This window comes from Urocitellus parryii, chromosome X, assembly GCF_045843805.1.
Source record: "Urocitellus parryii isolate mUroPar1 chromosome X, mUroPar1.hap1, whole genome shotgun sequence".
Classification (NCBI taxonomy): Eukaryota; Metazoa; Chordata; class Mammalia; order Rodentia; family Sciuridae; genus Urocitellus; species Urocitellus parryii.
Genome location: NC_135547.1, coordinates 66,374,413 through 66,394,447, shown reverse-complemented (window position 1 = coordinate 66,394,447; position 20,035 = coordinate 66,374,413). Strand labels below are relative to the sequence as shown.

The window sequence follows — 20,035 nt, the reverse complement described above, 5'->3', positions numbered from 1 at the left end:
GAAAACAGTTGGTGTAATGGATCACTTCTTTCACTCCATTTCTTTCAATCTCTCTTTTTCCCTTCAGTACAAGGGTCTGAACCTGGGGCCTCATACATGCTAGGTAAGTATTCTAGCACTGAACTACTTCCCCAGCCATTTCTATTTTATTTTGATAAAAGGTCCCACTAGGTTGTTCAGGCTGGCCTCAACCTTGAAAATTTTCCTGCCTCAGCCTCCAATGTAGCTTAGATTATAGTTGGGCACTATGATGTCTTATTGGATCACTTCTTAATTTATCCCAATATCTTAAGTATTTTAGCACTTTCAAAATTTTAATCTTCTCTTTTTATCTGTAATATAGTGGCTTTAAAGGCAATCCTCACAAAATGAACATTTTTTCCATCATTTTTGAGAAGCTTCATTCATTAGGAACCTTACAACTCTGGGATTTCCAGAACAATTAAACTAATATTGCAAACAAACAGTATCTCAAAATATAATGCTGTCAGCTCTACCTAGAATTCATGTCATTAAATAACAGACTAAGTAGTAATATTCACTGCTATACTACAGATATAACAATTACTTTAAACATTGATTTAATTTCACTATTCTCTATGGGAAAATAATTTCAATTCTTCTTTAAAGAAGAAAGACTTATGCCATGTATAGTGGTATATGTTTATACTCCTGGCAACTTGGAAGTTTGAGGCAGGAGGATTTCAGATTGGAATCCAGCCTCAGAAACTTAGTAAGACCCTGCATGAAAAATTAAAGGCCATGGGGGAAAGTCAAAAGGGATACAGATGTAGGTCAGTGGTAGAGTGTTCATGGGTTCAATCCCCATTACCACAAAAATATAAAAAGAAGAAATACTTAAGAGAAAAGATAAACAACAAGGGAGGTAGAAATGCTTTTAGTATTTGCCTAGTTTTAGTGTGCACAGTGGCACAAATAGTTTACCATCAAATTCTTTCCAGTAGGTACTATGCTTACTTCCTTATAGTTATTATAAGAGTAGTAATTCAGATAAAAATTTATTATTAATGGAAGTGTTTATTTAAAGTCCATATTATACGACAGTATTATATCAGGCAAAAAAAATATAACTATACTTACTGAACACTGTAACACTGGAAAGAACTATCAGGATACTCTGGTTGAAAAGGTTGCTGACTCTCTACAGTCCCAAACCACCAGGCGTCATCTATTATACTGCGGAATCTATCACCTATAAGGATTAAAATTTACAAAAGAGTGCTCTTGAAAAATATCAGCTTTGTACCCAGTGTAAATTGCTATTTTTTCTTGAACACGTAATTAGCACTATATCTGGTATTACCAGATTTTTCAAGATGAGTTTTCCAAATAAGTGAATTTTACATTTTATCCTCTTCAAGTATTTTAATTTCCAAGTGGTAGAATTTTTCTCAAGTACATCATACATGTTTATGTCTTCATAGAAAATACTACAAACATAATTTAACTTTAATGAATATCATTATGGATAACCCTTAGTGTATGGAATGTATGTTAATGTAGTTTCTTTACCTTTTTTTTCAGTGCTAAGGCTACAGCTGTTTCTTCTTTTTTTGTTTTTAGTTTTTTGCCTTTAAAAATCTCTTCATCTAGGCTAACTATATCGTATCCAAATGTTTGCATCTAGAAGTGTTTCCAATTTGAGTTTTTCGTATTATATAATATTTGCAAAGATGTTACTGGTTGAACATCACTAATCCAAAAACCTAAAATATGAAATGCTCTATTCATCTTAGAAAGTTTTCAATTTTGGTTCTCTATAAGGGTGGAGATAGAAGTTCACTGAATTAGACAAAGGAGAATGAAGGGAAGGGAGGGAAGATGGGAATAGAACAGACAGTAGAATGAATGGGAGATAACTTTCCTATGTTCATATGAGTAAATGACCAGTATTAACTCCACATCATGTTCCACTACAAAAATGGGATCCTAACTAGAATAAGTTATAAACCATGTATTAAAAGGTCAAAATACATTCTACTGTATTGTATGTATATCTAAAAAGAATAAAAGAAATAAGAGAATGCTGAAAAACAGGCTACTGTAAACAAGATAAAAATTACTAATGGATGGAGTGATAAATTTGGATATAAAACAAATGTCAAATTATAACCAAAGATTTGTTGTGAATTAAAAAAAATGGACAAAGGAAAGTTTTTTATTTTGGAGCATTTTGAATTTTCAGATACGGGTGCTCAACCTATACTAGTATTCTGCCTTTAAATAGCTAAGGATTAAAAAACCAAACCTCTATGGAAAAAATATTCCTTATACACTGAAGAATGTAAAAACACTAATAAGCACATATTCACATGGTTTTTAGTTTGTATCAGGAACCACTGTGTAAGTGCTTTCTATAAATTACATCTCTTCCTTGATTACATCAACATTATAGGTGTGCACTGATATAATTTCACTTTTAAAAATAAAGGGAGTAAGCCATAGAGGGTTTGAAAACTTGCCCAAGATCAATGAGCTAGTAAGTGACAGAGCCAGAACAAAAATATATTAAAAATATAGGCAAAATATGGAAATGTGTGAAAAATGCCAATAGTATTAAAGGCCTTATGTTCTGTATTAATAATGACAGAGCTATAAACTAATTTCTTTAAAAAATTCCCTCATACTAGTATTATATGCTTCTTTTCATCAGAGAAAAGAAAAGAAAAAGAGAGGGCAGAAGAGTTAGGACTAAAGGAAAGAAACAATGGTAAGAGGGAGGGAGAAAGAGGAGGAAGGGAGGAAAAAAAGGAAACCTCAATAAACAATGGTGTTTTTAAAAGTCCATGTATAAAAATACTCCCAAGGGGAATTGACAGTTCAGAATTTTCTTTAATTCAGATTTGTATTATTAATAGAGTAGGTATTTGCCCAAGGTTTAGAGACTAAAGTAGTCCCCACCGATTCACAAGGGATATTCTCTAGGACCCCCAATGGATGCCCGAAATTGCAGAGATCACCAAACCCAACATAGTGGTACACTGACGTTGGTGAGGCATTGGCTCAACAGTTCTTTAACAGATATTCATAAATGCAGATTCTTAAGAACAGTATAGTATTTGAATATAATCTACAGAATCCTTCCATATATTTTAGATTTTTAGATTACTTACCATTCCTAATAAAATGTAAATTTTATATAAACTGCTATTATACTATATTGTTTGGTGAATAATGATAAAAATGTACATGTTCAGTACAGATGCATTTTTAAAAAAATATTGTTGATCCACGGTTGATTGAATTCACACACGCAGAAACAATGAATTCAGATAGCCAGCTGTATTTGATTTTTTTCCCCATACATACATACCGAATAGAGTTTATTTTATAAATTAAGCTCAGTAAGACAGTAGCAATAAGAGAATAATAATAATAATATATAGTAACAAAAATTATGTGAATGCGTTTTTCTCTTGCAAAATCTTATTATACTCACCCATCTTATGATGATGTGAGATGATAAAATGTCTGTTTACATGGTAAGATGAAATTAGTCTTAGTTTACTATGTAAGGATTACCTGATCACAACAAGCACCATGATACAGAGAGTTCAGAACACATAGCTAAATAACTACCAGATATATAGTATAACATAGATATACTGGACAAAGGGATGATACTGGACAAAGGGATGATTCACATCCTCAGAGGGATGGAATATGATGGTGCATGATTTTTTATCACATAATCCAAAACAGTATGCAATTTAAACTTATGAAATTTTTTAATTTTTGGATTTTCTATTTTCTATTTTACCACCATAGGCAAATGAAAGTACAGAAAGTGAAACAACATATAAGGGGGGCGGGGACTACTATACATACTACACAATATGCATAAAATCACTTAATCTGGAAAAGAAATTTGAACTGAATTTTCCTAGTTTGGCTGACAGCTTTCTTCAACTAAACATTAAACTACATTCTTTCTATTAACTTAGAGTTAAAACTTTACTTATTCTACTTTAAGCTTAGTTATTAGCAGCAGTTCTATACTCACCAATCTGCCAGTTCCTTTCTTTGGCTTCATTATAAAACTGATGTAGCACAAGAAAATCAATGACATCTGGCATGTCATGATACCTGTATAGAAAATAAGCAATGGGAATCAATCAATATATACACTATATATATACACTATATATATATATATATATATATATATATATATATATATATACACTATATATATACTATATACACTATATATATACACTATATATACACTATATATATACACTATAATTATTACTTACTAAATGTCCAAGGATATATGTGTAATTGGAACTCATCAAGAACAATTTTGCAAACATCATAATCCTTGGACATATGTTTACTTAAATTAAATCCCATCTGGCTTAATCTTTTTAGGATTGCTTTGCATAAACTTGTATTGCTTTAATAATGTAAAGGCACTAATAAAGGTTTTTAAATTTTAATACAAAATTCTTCATATTAAAAATTTTAAAAAGAACAGTGTGAATTGAAGTTTTCTCATCTCCTTAGATCTGAAATTTGACTTCAAGAAATGAGCCATTGACTATTTCTACTATTATTAAGAGAAAGAAAAGCAACTACCCTGTTTCAACAATAGGCACTTATAAAAGTTAGTCTTTGATTCCTCACAACAATCCTGAAGAAAATATTAATATATTAGCATTTTCATTTTACACAAGATTGATTAACCTGTTCATGAATCCACCTATCTAACCATTTATATGTGTGTGTGTGTGTGTGTGTGTGTGTGTGTGTGTGAGAGAGGAGAGAGAGAGAGAGAGAGAAAGAGAGAGAGAGAGAGAGAGAGAGAGAAAATTCAGAAATCAATCAAGAAGGGTTGGGGATGTGGCTCAAGCGGTAACGCGCTCGCCTGGCATGCGCGGGGTACTGGGTTCGATCCTCAGCACCACATAAAAGTAAAATAAAGATGTTGTGTCCACCGAAAACTAAAAAATATTTTAAAAATTCTAAAAAAAGAGAAATCAATCAAAAATTAAACACTAGTGTTTATAACTCTAAGCCCTGTGGTAGTAGTGCTACAGTACTTCCTCTCTTATTAAGTCCTGTACTCTGCACAATATACAATGGGTATTGGGGTAGGGAGGGGGAACATGGAAGGAATAGATGAATTCTAGATAGAGAAGAGGGGAGGGAGGAAAAGGAAGGAGGCAGGGGATTAGCAAGGATGGTGGAATGTGATGGACATAATTATCCAGAGTACATGTATGAAGACACAAATTGAGTATCAACCTACTTTATATACAAACAGAGATATGAAAACTTGTGGTATATATGTGTAATAAAAATTATAATGCAAAAAAAACTAAAGTACATGTATAAAGACATGAGATGGTGTGAACATACTTTATATACAAAGATATGAAAAATTGTGCTCTATATGTGTAATAAGAATTGTAATGCATTCTGCTGTCATGTATTTAAAAGAATAAAATCAATTTAAAAAATACACACATATAAACTCAGAGAGCTAGAGATAGCTACTTACTTAATGGAAAAAGACTCTCCAGTCATTTTTCCTGAAATGGGGTCAAGAAATGCAAGCTTCAAGCAGCATAGTGTAGGTGGTCCAACCTCATATTTGATTCCTACAATCTTAACAAACTCTTGCTCCTATTCATGAAAATATAAATGAATTATTATTTTCAATACAAATAATTACCTAACATTCACACAATATTTCATTACTACTTGAATAATTTAAGAATTATCTGAATACTCACCATATGTTAGGTATTACAAAGACTAATGTTAAAAGTAGTTAAGATATGGCTCTTGACACTTAATACTTAATAGCAGGTTAACGATAGTTTAGGAAAGGACATTACACTAAGTAAAAGCAGCAGAATCCTCTAGGAAAACATTTTAAAATTCATGTTCCTAAACCCTACTCTTATAGAATCTGATCCTATAGGTCTGAGTTACAGACCAGTAATATATTCTAAAAAGACACTCCATGGGATGATCCAGCTCTGTATACATAAAATTACAACCCTAGCAGGAATAAAGTATGTAAACATACAGGTTCATAGATGACATGTTTATATTTGAGAAGATGACTTTTTTGAATGCCTACAATATTACACTACAAGAACACTATATATTATCAGTTACACTAAAGAGATGGCAAACTGGTTCTCAGGAGTATAGACACTTGCTTAAAACTTCAGGCTCTTATGCCACACATGCTACCTCCTTTAACTTTCTAGGACCTTGGAGTTAGAATTAGAAATAAGAAATTTTATGTTTTAGTCATTGCCTTAATTCTCAATTCAATTTTTACCCAATTTAAAATAGATGGTAGCTATCCCTATCTCCCAAGAGTTGACTAAATAAACCTCACCTGATTTTTTATCAACTTAGAACGTTAATACAACTTTTTTACAAATCTCTTAACTAAGTTTTTACTTCAGTAAATATACAGATTCTCTCTAGGTTCCTTCCTGCTAAGCAACATGACATAACAATCCTTTAGTAACATGGAAGACCATAGTAAAATTACCCTTTATTCTCTTGTTCTCCAAATCAGAAAAGCAAAATAGAACAAAATACATAAGCCTAAACAGAAATAATGGCCCAAGTACACCTATGTCTATATGTATGTATATATGTGTATATAAATAAATGACTGAACAGATATTTAGTGACAGAAAATCCTTCAATATAAATAGATATATCTCATTTATTCAATGTCACATAGCTATGTGGGTATTACATCAAAAGATATTCCATAAAGCACCCCATATTTCTAAGCTTCTTGTGATTTATGATATTTAATATATCCCAAAGCTTCCAGAATGTTGACAGTGTCCATAGTCAACATACTCTGTCACTTTGTTAAGTATGCAGAATGTACAAAATTGTTGATGGAGAAAATATCCACAGTAGGGTACTCTTACTTTGTTCTATGTACGGAATGGAACAGAATACAGGATCTAAATCTTGAAGGAAATTAGGTCAAATAATGAAGAAAATGTCATAAAAATTTTGGGAAACATACAACATATGACCCATCAGAGCCAGTTTTATAAGAGTGTCATGTATCAATTTATATTTGATACATGAACAGTGAAATATGAATTATACTGAGAAAAACCTTATGGGTAAAGTAACAAATTATCAACTGCATAGTTTATGAATTTGAAAAACTTACCCTGAGATCCATTTTATTCCATGGCTGTTTCTGTAAATTAACACTATATATTTTTGACTTCCTTACAGCACGCACATAAGCTTCATGCCCTTGCCTAAAATAAATAAGCTAAAAGAGAAAGCATAAGGCATTAAACCATCCTATTTAACAACTCCATAAATTCCAGTATATATTCTACAACTACCTTACTGTTTGCAGAAAAAACATCATTAGAGTTTTGAAAAATCTGTACTATTCCCCATCAAAGAGAACTCAAAATGGCATCATTTGAGCATTAACTCAAAGTAGCAAAATAGCATTAAATTCTACTAAGTGGTAATTAAGATAAAAATCAAGCCAATTATTTTCATGAATTCACAAGCAAATCAAGTTATCTCTGTGTTCAATGAGCTTCTACTATTTTCAAGACACTATGCCAGGCCCTACAAAGAATACAAAGATATGAAGATTCAGTCACTAATCTCAAGAAATATATGATTGAATACAGCATCTAAGACAATGTGTGTAGGTATGTATGTATCTATACATATTTACATCTATATTTATCTATCTATCTATATACATATAATTCACAATGTAAATATTTTATCCAAAATAAAATTAATAATATACATATTCTAAGACTCATTAAAAATTTAGTGCTCTTGAGGGTCTGAGAGAAAAAAATTTAACAAGGAACAACCAACCCATCTTGCTGTGCAAGGTGGTACACACCTGTAATTCTAGTTCCTGGGAGACTAGGGTAGGAAGACTGCCTCAGTCTAGGAGTTCAAAATAACACAGCAATATTTCCATGTATCAAAAAAAATATACCTCATCTCCCATCTGTGGAACAAATGGGGAACGTCGTGGTATAGTATCCAAGATCCACTGTGGGGCAAACCATTCTTCATTGGGTTCACCTGCCATAGAAACCAGTCCTCCTTTCTAAAATATAAATACATTTATAGCACATATATATATAAAACATATAATTTATAAATGCTTAAACAAATTAATAACAATATGAAACATAGCAGGGAGAGAATGTTAAAACATCAGGTTCAAAGAAACCCTGGAACACACACATTTTAAAGACTTTTCTTTAGCAATTATAATAATAATAGGTGAAATGAACAGATAATAAAACTATATAACATCTAAAAACTAGAAATTTTATTCTTCATATTTGTGGAGTACAACCTGAATTAAAACAATAGTAAGAAATAACTTTCACAAATAGAAGGTGATAATCAAAAAATTATGTCTACTAATGAAACAGGACATATAATGTGTATATAATTTTTTTTAAATTCAAAGAACTATGTGAATTAATTCTTTATGTCATCTAAATGAAATTATAGTGGAAAAAAAAGAAACCATTATTGGGATAAATATAACTTTGTTATATTTTAACATATAATGATCAATATTATAATGATGAAGACTCAGCCTCTATCTTTGATAACACAAAAATGTCAAAATGAAAGGGAGTGACTCAAAATGGGGTTGGGAGGGAGAGCAAGGGAGGAAGATTACCTCTAGATAGGGAATAGGGGTGGAAGGGAAAGGGAGGGAGAAGAGGAATAGCATGGATGGTGAAAGAAGACTCTGATCATTATACAAAATACATGTTATGAAGATGTGAATTTGGTGTCAACATACCTTATATATAATCAGAGATATGATAAATTATTGTATAATGGTGTATTAAGAATTGTAATGCAAAATTAACAAATAAAAATAATAATAAATAAATAAATGTCAAAATTATTTACATTTTGAAATCCATATAAATTACTTTTATTTACTTGTTTTCTCAGCTATAATGTTATTTTAAGATAAGTTAAATGTGACTGTTAAATATTCAAGTATCTAAGGAAAAAACAAACCACTACAATAAAAGCAAAACCAAAACAACCCATATAGTTACAAACCTTCTTTCTAGTCTGTTTAGGTTTCTTTTGCCTTTCTTCTAGTGATTTCAAATTCTCCTCCTCAGAGCTGCTGCATATTTTCCGTGTGGCCTGTCTGGTTTGTCTTTTTGGAGGTTGCAAATTTATTCCAGCATCAGCGGTCCAATCAGAATATTCACTTGATGAATCACTGTAAATAAACCAAAAGTATGAATACCTTAGTATAGAAAAGTAATAATTTTACCTAATATTTGAATAGTGACCACTACATTATCAAATAGAATTATAAATGACATGGCTGCACAGAAAAAAAAAAGTGTCAATATAAAATTCTGATCATTATCAATGTGATTTTAATGAAATGCTTCTTGGGTAAAGCATAACACTTAGTTTTCTATAACAGGATTTCAAATCCCTATCTAAACTACAATATCTTATTTAAAAGAAAGATCTACATTATTTCTAGGAATAATCAAATAGGGTTCTCTAAGGTATATAAAGAACTCAAAAAGCTAAGCACCAAAAAAAAAAAAAAAAATCCCAAATAACCCAATCAATAAATGGACCAAGGACCTGAACAGACACTTCTCAGAAGAGGATATACAATCAATCAACAAATATATGAAAAAATGTTCATCATTACTAGAAACTAGAGAAATGCAAATCAAAAACTACTCTAAGATATCATCTCACCCAGTCAGAATGGCAGCTATTATGAAGACAAATAAAAATAAGTGTTGGCGAGGATGTGGGGGGAAAAGGTACACTCATACATTGCTGGTGGGACTGCAAATTGGTGCAGCCAACATGGAAAGCAGTATGGAGATTCTTTGGAAATCTGGGAATGGAACCACCATTTGACCCAGCTATCCCTCTCTTGGTTTCATACCCAAGACTTAAAAACAGCATCACAACCACATCAATGGTTATAGTAGCACAATTCACAATAGCTAAACTGTGGAGCCAACCTAGATACCCTTCAGTGGATGAATGGATTAAAAAATGTGGCATATACACACAATGGAATTTTACTCAGCATTATAAGAGAATAAAATCATGACATTTTCAGGTAAATGGATGGCATTGGAGAAGATAATGCTAAGTGAAATTATACTTAGCATAACTCCCTACACCACTATGATATAAGAAGGCTGACTCATAGTGGTGTAGGGAGCGGGAGCATGGGAGGAATAGATGAATTCTAGATAGGGCAGAGGGGTGGGAGGGAAAGGGAGGAGGCAGGGGATTAGCAAGGTTGGTGGAATGTGATGGACATCATTATCCAAAGTACATGTATGATGACACAAAATGGTATGAATATACTTTAGAATCAACCAGAGATATGAAAAATTGTGCTGTATATATGTAATAAGAATTGTAATTGTAATGCATTCTGCTGTCATTTATTTTTTAATATGAAATATATATATATATATATATATATATATATATATATATATATTCACCAAGATGTAGAATCTAGAATTAAAAAGGGACTTCATTTTACAAATAAAGAAATTAAAAAGCCCAAAAGGACATAAAATAAAGGAAGAGACAAGATAAAAACCGCAAGTCTATTGACTTCTAATTTGGTATTCTTTCTTTATATAATATTTTGGGGCTGGGGGGATAGCTCAGTGTAAGGCATTAGGTTTGATCCTCAGCACCACATAAAAATAAATAAAATAAAGGTATTGTGTCCATCTACAACCAAAAATATTTGTGAAACATTATTTTAACTCTTGTTTTAACAAATTCCTATAAGAACATATTTTCATATTAAAAACTGCTGAATAATTTTGCCTAAGTCAAAAATCATTAAAAAATAACCTGGAAGAACTTTCACTTTGCCATTCAATAACAGGATCCTCTACAGAAGCATCACTTGTGCCAACAGTTTCATCTTCCTACAATAAAGAGTCAATAATTAAGATATATGGTTATTATTAGGTAGCATAACATTCCTTGGCAAACTACTACCTATTCTATAACACTTTTTTATTTACCCCAAAAGTATTCTAGCTAAAACAGAATTAGTTTTCTCTATATATCTACATCTCACAAGTAAGCTTCCCAGGTATTTATATATTTCTGGATTATACCATTTTATTGACATAAAACAACTTATATTACTTCAAAGACTGAAAAACACCTTAAGCCCAAATACAGTATAATCCTTTTATATGTTAAAATATTGTTTTAAATATACTGTAATTTGTCATTCTTTTAAGATTAAGAAATTCATGGGGGAAAGATTTTTTGAAAATATCTAGTTTAAGAATTGTGAATGGCAGGAGAATGGAAGTATCATATTCTGTCGATGCACAATTAAATTCCTATTGTGCATGACTAGTGTGGTTAAGGGAATAAAAGGACTGGAGAACAGAAGAACAGGTAGTAACAGAAAATGTGTACATTATGTTGATTTCACAGTCCATAAGTTCTGAAACTCTTATTACTACTGTTCATATCCCATATCTTTCCAATTATAGGAAGATTTTTCTCTTACTGTCTTTCCTCATTGTCCCAAAGTCAAACTTTTGCTTGCATTTGTTATACTCTAACCAAGATAGTATCCTAGGTACAAATCAGAGAAGACATCTAAAATAATTTAATATGATGCCTAGCTTTGTCCATTAAGCTTCTTATTAATGAGTAAACTTCTTATAACAAAATTCCTAAAATTTTTCTATTAAAGTGACCCTCAAAAGTAAATCCAAATTGACGGCACATACTAGCAAACAAAACATCATATTGAATAAATAACAGAAGATATCTAACCTCTGAGGAGCTATCTGAATCTTCCTGTACACCTGAATTTTGACATGATGCTTGTGAATTATGCTCTATGTTGGACCGTGTTTGATAAGTATGCTGACGCTTGCGTTGTGTCCTTCGTAAAGACCGCCCACAGCTAGGTGGGTAATCATTCTGTAGAAGAAAAGGAAAACACATTTTTAAAAATGAAAAGCTCTGCCTGGCTGTGGTGAGGATTCTGAAGTGGGGTTGGGGGCCAGGGGTGTCCCTGCTATTGGGAACATTTGCCTCTAGTAGATCCAGCCTTAATGTTTTCTGACATCCTAGTGAGAGCAGACCCTGCACAAAGTGGATATCAGAGTTAATACTATAAGGAGACAAAATAATGAGAATAGTTTTACCAAAGATAATGAAATATCACATAATGTCTGAATATTACCACTGAATTGAGTGCATCTTTAGAAAACTGAATGAAACAAAAACCCAGGACATTTCTGGAAATTGTATGCTCTCTAGCAATTTTGTGTGAATTTTTAAACAAGCACTGTTCTATGAGTTATATAAAATGTTTTAAAAATAGAAAAAAAAAATGAAAAGCTCCATCAATACAAAAAAAAAAAAAACCCTGAAAATAAATAAGTCAATTAATTAGGCAGGGAAGGAATCAGGGATGAGGAAAATTTGCTGAAGAGAAAAACCAATATAAAACTATAATAATAATTAGATACACACAAATATATGACTCATTTTCCACTGATATTGATCACCTTCTTATTTTGAAAATGTTGTGATCAAATCAAAGCTGCTAAAAGTCTGTGTTGTAAAAATTTGCTCATTCACCTTTTGCATATGCTACATTATTCACAATTACAGGATAAACAAGTTATCTATATTATATTTATGTTAATATGTACATTTTTCATTCCATTAAAAATCTAGGCAAATTTGAAATATCTAATTAGATGTAATGATCTATATTTTTGTTCATTCTAGTTTAGTGTACTTAAAACCGTTAAGAAATATCTTTATAATCAGTTTAGCCCAATTCTTACCCCATCAGAGAAAAATGATAGGAGAGTTACTTAAAATATATATATAAACCTTATATTAACTAAACCAATAGAAGGGTGAATATAATGTATATATAAAAAGTAATATATAATTCCATTTTTAGACCACATCAAGGCACACGCAGACATATACCTCAAAATGCATGCCACATTTAAACTCTTATATCACATTGCTTAGTCCCATTTGTGGACTAAGAGAAGAAATTGAGTAATTATGGATAATTCACTGGTGGTAATAATAATTGTTGGTAGTATATCCCTTTGGTAAATAGGTCAAAATAAAGATTAAATTTTTACATGGCACAGCTATAACCCCTAATATGTCATTAAGAATAAATAAGTTTAAAAGTCTTACAAATCAGCCTCAAGAGTTAGTTTCTTATTTATAAAACATCTGTCATTTACATTATATACAAAAATGCATAAGGACTGAACACCCCATCTGTTACTCGCAGATAAGAATGATATTTGACAATTTGCCTCAGCAGTAAAAAATGAATAAAAATAATGAATCTGAGTTATTCAAAATCTCTAAAAATTAATCATACTATAGAAGATCAAATAAGCCAACAAAACCAAAATAGAAAAATTTAAATAAGGCATCAAAATCACCTAAGATTATTTGGAAATATGTATATGACAAATATCTAAATTTGTGTTTATCAATACTGAAAAAATACTTAATAGAGTAGACTATTAACAAAATTATAATCATCCCAGACTCTTAATTACCATACTCTTATTTTATGGTTAGAATTGGAAGAGAGTGAAAAAAAGAAACTTCATTCTTATGCCTCTTGTCTGGTAAACTGAGAGTACTAGTAATGAGCTTACCATGTACCTAATTGGGTACAGGCATCCTACTCATGGCTTACCAGATTCTACTGTGAAAACATTTACAGTCCTTCCAAATGAGAAGTCCAGCAATAGGTCTAGGGCAAGGGAGAGCAAACTATTGTTTTGTAAATAAAGGGTCAGAATATAAGTAGTTTGGTTTTGCAGGGCATACAAATTCTGTTGCCACTACTCAGCTTTGTCTTTATTGCATGAAAACAACCGTTGGTAAGATATGAATAAGTGTGGGTGTGTTCCAATAAAATTTAATTAACAGTAATAGGAGGCAAAAAGGATTTGGCCTATGGACCAACCCATTACTTAGGGTATATAAACATTTATTTACATTGTGATTAGGGATAAGGCAGCATTTTAAAAAATCTAATTTAACTAAGGAAAAATGTATTTTAAAATAAATATCCTATACATACAATAACTACATGTCCTAGACTTGGGGTGGACGGTGTAACTAATTTTATTAAGAATAAACATACATCTCAACTGGGGATCATAAGATAGATTCCCTATAAGACAGTCTTTGAATACATAAATGTTGCAAATAATATATCTCAAAGTACTGTACAAATAAACTTACCCTCTGGATAGTATAAGATGGCTTTTTCTTCTTTTCAACTGTATAAAGACCAATTTCTATGTCACCTTTTGCGGTCCGACATTCTTCTTGAACCCTAATTACAAATCAAAGGTCAAAATATCAGAAAATCATAAATAAGGAAACCAACAGTTTAAAAGCCATCCAAACAAAAAAGAACAGAAAAAAATTACAAAATAAGTAAAAAGAGAATAAACATACATTTAAGTATAAAATTTGCCATTTTAATGCTTATAGGTGTTATTACTTCAGTGACAATTAATTACATTCATAATGTTCTGTAACCATTACCAGTATCATTTAAAAAAATTGTCATCACTACAAACATAAAGTCTGCAACTATCAAAGCAATAACTTCCCATTTCAATTCTTCCAGCCTTGGATAACCTCTAATCCATTTTTATGCCTATAAGTAATTTTAGTATAAATATTTTAAGTGGAATCATACATTAATTGTCCTCTTGTTTGTCCAGCTTCTTTCACTTAACATTTTCAGTGTTTTCAATGTCTTTTAACAGCAGGTATCTTTTGTTATGGCTGAATAATTTTCCATTGAATAGATATGCCACTGGTTTTTTTTTTTTTTTTGGTACCAGGAATTGAACCCAGAGGTGCTTAACCACTGAGCCACATCCCCAGACACTTTAGATTTGTTATTTAGAGATGGGGCCTTGTTAAGTTGTGGAGGCTCTCTTTGACCTCATGATCCTCCTACCTAAGTCTCACCAGCCACTGGGATTACAGTCGTGTACCACCATGCATGGTGATATACCACATTTGATTACCCATTTATCTGCTGACAGACACTTGCATTGTTTCCACAATTTGATTGCTGTAAATAATACTGCAATGAGCATTCATGTACAAATACTATTTGATTCCCTGTTTTCAGCTCTACTTCTAAAGTTTTGAGTAAAAATTATTTCAAATTGCTCTACTGCCAGAGTTTTTAGCACTCATATTCCTAAGTTCCTAAGTTAGCTATATCTACTTTTTCTTATTAATGCTCCCAGCTTATACCAGAAGGCAGCTTATCTATATATAGATAAGTTGAAATCTAATGACTTTTGCTACTTAGTCAATCTATTAAAAGGCTAGGTAAAGAGGATACATGATTAAAATAAATTTTACATGGTCTTTGTCAATGTCCTTTTCTCTTTCCAAAATCCACTTCCAATTGCTGGGAATTATCTGAAGTTGATATTATAGCAAATTATTAGGATTTATAAATAAGAATAGGAATTTTAAAATTCATTAGGAAGAATAAAAGATTCAGAATAGCCAAAGTTATTCTAAGCCAAAAAAGCAATGCTGGAGTCATCACATGACTTCAAATTATACTAGAGCTATAGTAGCAAAAATTACATGGTACTGGCATAAAAACAAACACATAGACTAGCGAAACAGAATAGAAGACAGAGAGAGAAACTCATACTGGTAACAAAAATGTGTTGGGAGAAAATATAGCCTTTTAAACAAATGATGCTGGGAAAACTGGTTTATTCATATGAAGAAGAATATGACTAGATCCTTATGCCTTATCCTGCAAAAAGTCAACTCAAAATTAAAGACCTAGGAATTAGACCAGGGACTATGAAACTGCTTGGAGAAAATGAAGAATCAACACTCCAAAAAAAAAAAAAAATAGGTGCAGGCAATGATTTTGTTAATAGGATTCCTAAAACTCAGGAATTAATGTCAAAAAATATTAAATAGGATGGCATCAAATTAAAAAGCAACAAAGGAAGCCATTAAGAATGTGAAAAGAGAACCTACAGAATGGGAGAGAAATATTTGCTAGCTACTCTTCTGACAGAGAATTAATATAAAGAACTCAAAAAATTGAACACTAAAAAAATGCATAACACTTAATAGATGGGCAAATGAACTAAACAGACACTTCTCAAAAGAAAAAAAAATACAAATGGCCAACAAATATATGAAAAAAACATTCAAATCTTTTAAAAAATATTTATTTTAGTTGCAGATGAACACAATACCTTTATTTATATGTGGTGCTGAGGATCAAACCCAGTGTCTCACGGGTGCCAGGCAAGTGCACTACCACTGAGTCCAGCATTCACATTGTTAGCAATTACAAAAATACAAATCATAACTACACTGAGATTTCATCTTACCCTAGTTGGAATGACAGCTATTTAAAATACAAACAGTAAGGATTGGGATTGTAGCTCAGTGGTAGAACACTTACCTAGCATGTGAGAGGCACTGGGTTTGACCCTCAGCACCACATAAAAATAAGTAAATAAAATGAAGGTATTATGTCCATCTACAACTAAAATCATTTGTAAAAGAATACAAATAATAATAAAATAGGGATAAGATGTAGAGAAAAAGGAACATTTCTATACTATTGGTGGAATTGTAAATTAGTACACCTACTATGTTACATAGTATAGAGGTTCCTCAAATGAGTAGGCATGGAACCACCACATGACCAAGTTAGTCCAGTCTTCAGGATTTACTCTAAAGAGTTAAAGTCTTCATACTATATTAATACATACATAATACTATGGAACTAGTCTAGTTTTCTGTGAATGGATGAATAGATAAAGAAAACTCTACAGAATAGAGCTTCATTGACCCATAAAGAAAAATGAAGTTATGTCATTTGCAGGAAAATGAATTGGAACTTGAGAACATTATGTTAAGCAAAATAAGCCAACCTCAGAGTCAAAGGTCATACGCTTTCTGTCATATGTGAAAGCTAGGGAAGGAAAAGGCAAAAAAGCGGGATTCTCATGAAAATTAAAGTGAGACCAGTAAAGAAGAGGAAAGGGACCAACCAAAGAAGAAAAGGAAAAGGGGAAATACTAGAGATTGATATTGGCCAAATTTTATTGTTGTATTGTGTACATGTTTGAATACATAACAACGAATACCACCAACATGTACAATTATAATGCACCAATAAAAATATTATTTAAAACAAAAAGGAATAAAGATTCTAGGTTTGAAATTCATCCTAGTGAAATATTTTTCATCAAATAAAGTCTATTTAAGTGACATTTCTAAACATACTCTAATTACTAGGGTCTACCAGATATCTACATTTTACCCGAAAACTGCTCCTATATTAAGCTGATGGCTCTCTCCTGGAGCCACTATTGAACACAGGATCTATATACAATTCATATGTTTAATCACATATAACTTCTTATAAGTTATTACTTAATAACCTTTGCATTCCTATCCTAATCTAGATTATAAAGTCAAAGAAAATAAATCATACACCAGGGGAGGGAAGAGGAGAGGAAAGGGAAGTAATATGGAACAAAATTAACCTAATTATGTTTTTTTATTGAGTACATGTATGAATATATAACAACAAATCCCACTATTATGCATAATTTAAATGCAGTAATAAAAACAAACTTGGAAAAAGAAATCATTCTTTGCATTTTTATATGCCCCAAAGCATTTAGCATATGCTGAACAAATTGACAATAACTGACTATTTGATATGGAGTAAAATAATTGGAGTTATTTTGAAAAATATCTCAACTAGATTAAAAATTGTCAAAGTTACTAGGAAAACTTTACTTCCTAAAAAATTGTGCTCTGGGGCTCAGGCTGTTGCTCAGTGATAAAGTACTTGCCTCGCATGTGTGAGGCACTAGGTTCAATCCTCAGCCCCACATAAAAATACATAAAGATACTGTGTGTTCATCTACAACTAAATAAATATTATTAAAAACTTGAGCTCTAAATTTTCTTTCTTTTAAAGGTGAATGTTTCTTTTATTTGTTTTTAGTTGTAGATGGACACAATACCTTTGTTTTATTTATTTATTTATTTGTTTGTTTGTATTTTAAAGTGGTGCTGAGGATCAAACCTAGTGCCTCACACTTGCTAGGCAAGCACTCTACCACTGAGCTACAACCCCATTACTATAGAGCTCTATATTTTATTAGAAATGTTACCTTAGTGACTCACCTACTAACCCCATTATTTAGTTCATTGACCACCACTCTTCTGCTCCATGCCATGAGATCTCGTTCTGTGGCCATCTGGCTCCGAGGAGCATTGTTATGCATCTGTCGAACACCTTCAATTTGACCACTACGTCGAAGTCCTATATTTGGGGAAGAGGATATGTCCATATTTGGATTTCGTAGAGCTGAAACACAAATGAAGAAAAATATAATTTTCTGAGCAATAGCACCAATCTTTTAGATGAGGGTTCTTACACAAAATAGGAGATTCAAAGATAGGACTATCTGAAGTATTCCTACCTCTTTGTTCTACATTCTGTACCATCTTTTCTTGTTAATGTCATCAATAAAGGAGCTCAATAAATTTTTAAATCTTCTATAGTTCTTACCATTTACTCAATTCTCACTAAATACAAAAATGGATTCAAATATGATTTGGGAGATTTGCAAATGTTTATTAGTACTGTTTCAGGAAGCATCTTGTTATTCTAAACCCTTCATTTAGTCCATTAAAATATTTCAGAGTAAAGTTTCAATAAAGCTTTCAGAAATAGTATAATAAAGAATATAAACCAAGCCAGGTGTGGTGGTGCATGCCTGTAATCCCAGTGACTCAGAGGTGGAGACAGGAGGATCGCATTCAAAGCCAGTATCAGCAACATATGGAGGCCCTAAGCAACTTGGTGAGACCCTGTCTCTAAATAGAATAAAAAAAAGGGCTGGGGATGTGGCTCAGTGATTAAGTGCTCCTGTGTTTAATTCCTGGTACCAAAAAAATAAAATAAAATAAAAGTATAACCCAAAGTTTTTAACATTAAATTTTAATTTTCCAAGACTGATGAGCAGCTAGACACAATGAAATGTGACTATAATTCCAGCTACTTTGGGGGATGAGGCAGGAAGATCACAAGTTTGAGGCCAGTCTGGACAACTTAGTGAGAGCCTATCTAAAAATAAATAAAAAGGGCTGAGGATGTAGTTCAGTGGTAAAATGCCCCAGGGTTCAATAACCAGTACCAGAAAAAAAGTAACAGAACTTTTAATTTTCTTTAGGGTACTCTAGATAGGTTCTTGCTATTTTTCTAATACTTGCAACTAAAACACAAGTAAAAACTGAAATATTCAACTGCTATCATTAAAACAAAAAGTCAAAACAAATAAACACTGTAAATAATAGCCAATAGGGTCCCTTGGACAAATGGGACACTATTAAATTTTCAAATCTATCCACAGAAACCTAGTATAGAATTTAGAGCTGAAGGTTGATTTAATAAATGGATGTCTAAATCAGGGAAAGCCCTAGGAAAGTTTTATGTCTTAAAAACAAAGGACTTGGAGATATCAGATTACTATTTACAAGTTCAAGGTTCCATAAAGCTTCTTACCTTGTCATTAGGTGCTCCAAATGGCCCAAAATGAAGAACCAATTTTAATTTAATTTTATGGAGATTGAAGAAATAATTAAGTAAAATATCCTATGAATCACCTTGAATTTACATATCTTTATTCAATTATGGGCAAACCCAAATGCCATTCTATCCAAATAAACTACCTCAATTATGAAAATACAAAGATATGTGCCAAATTCTCATAAAGCAATTGATAAAGCTAAGATTTATATATAACTGAAATGCACAGTCACTTTTCATTTCAAGTGAAAAAATATAAGTTAGAATATCCATTTTTAAAATACAGTGATTACTTATAACAAAACTTTT

General features: G+C 31.7%; 1 protein-coding gene across 1 annotated transcript in view; it reads right to left on the bottom strand.

The window, feature by feature from the left end:
- Brwd3 (bromodomain and WD repeat domain containing 3) overlaps positions 1–20,035 on the bottom strand; it is a 118,423-nt gene that overhangs the window by 22,590 nt on the left and 75,798 nt on the right. Inside the window, exons 19-28 of the mRNA XM_026414526.2 lie at positions 18,319–18,502; positions 14,344–14,437; positions 11,869–12,018; positions 10,918–10,994; positions 9,109–9,277; positions 8,006–8,119; positions 7,193–7,300; positions 5,528–5,652; positions 4,025–4,107; positions 1,102–1,213 (exon numbers count right to left, since the gene is read on the bottom strand). Coding sequence (XP_026270311.1) covers positions 1,102–1,213; positions 4,025–4,107; positions 5,528–5,652; positions 7,193–7,300; positions 8,006–8,119; positions 9,109–9,277; positions 10,918–10,994; positions 11,869–12,018; positions 14,344–14,437; positions 18,319–18,502 — 1,216 coding nt within the window. The remainder of the gene's footprint in view (positions 1–1,101; positions 1,214–4,024; positions 4,108–5,527; positions 5,653–7,192; positions 7,301–8,005; positions 8,120–9,108; positions 9,278–10,917; positions 10,995–11,868; positions 12,019–14,343; positions 14,438–18,318; positions 18,503–20,035) is intronic.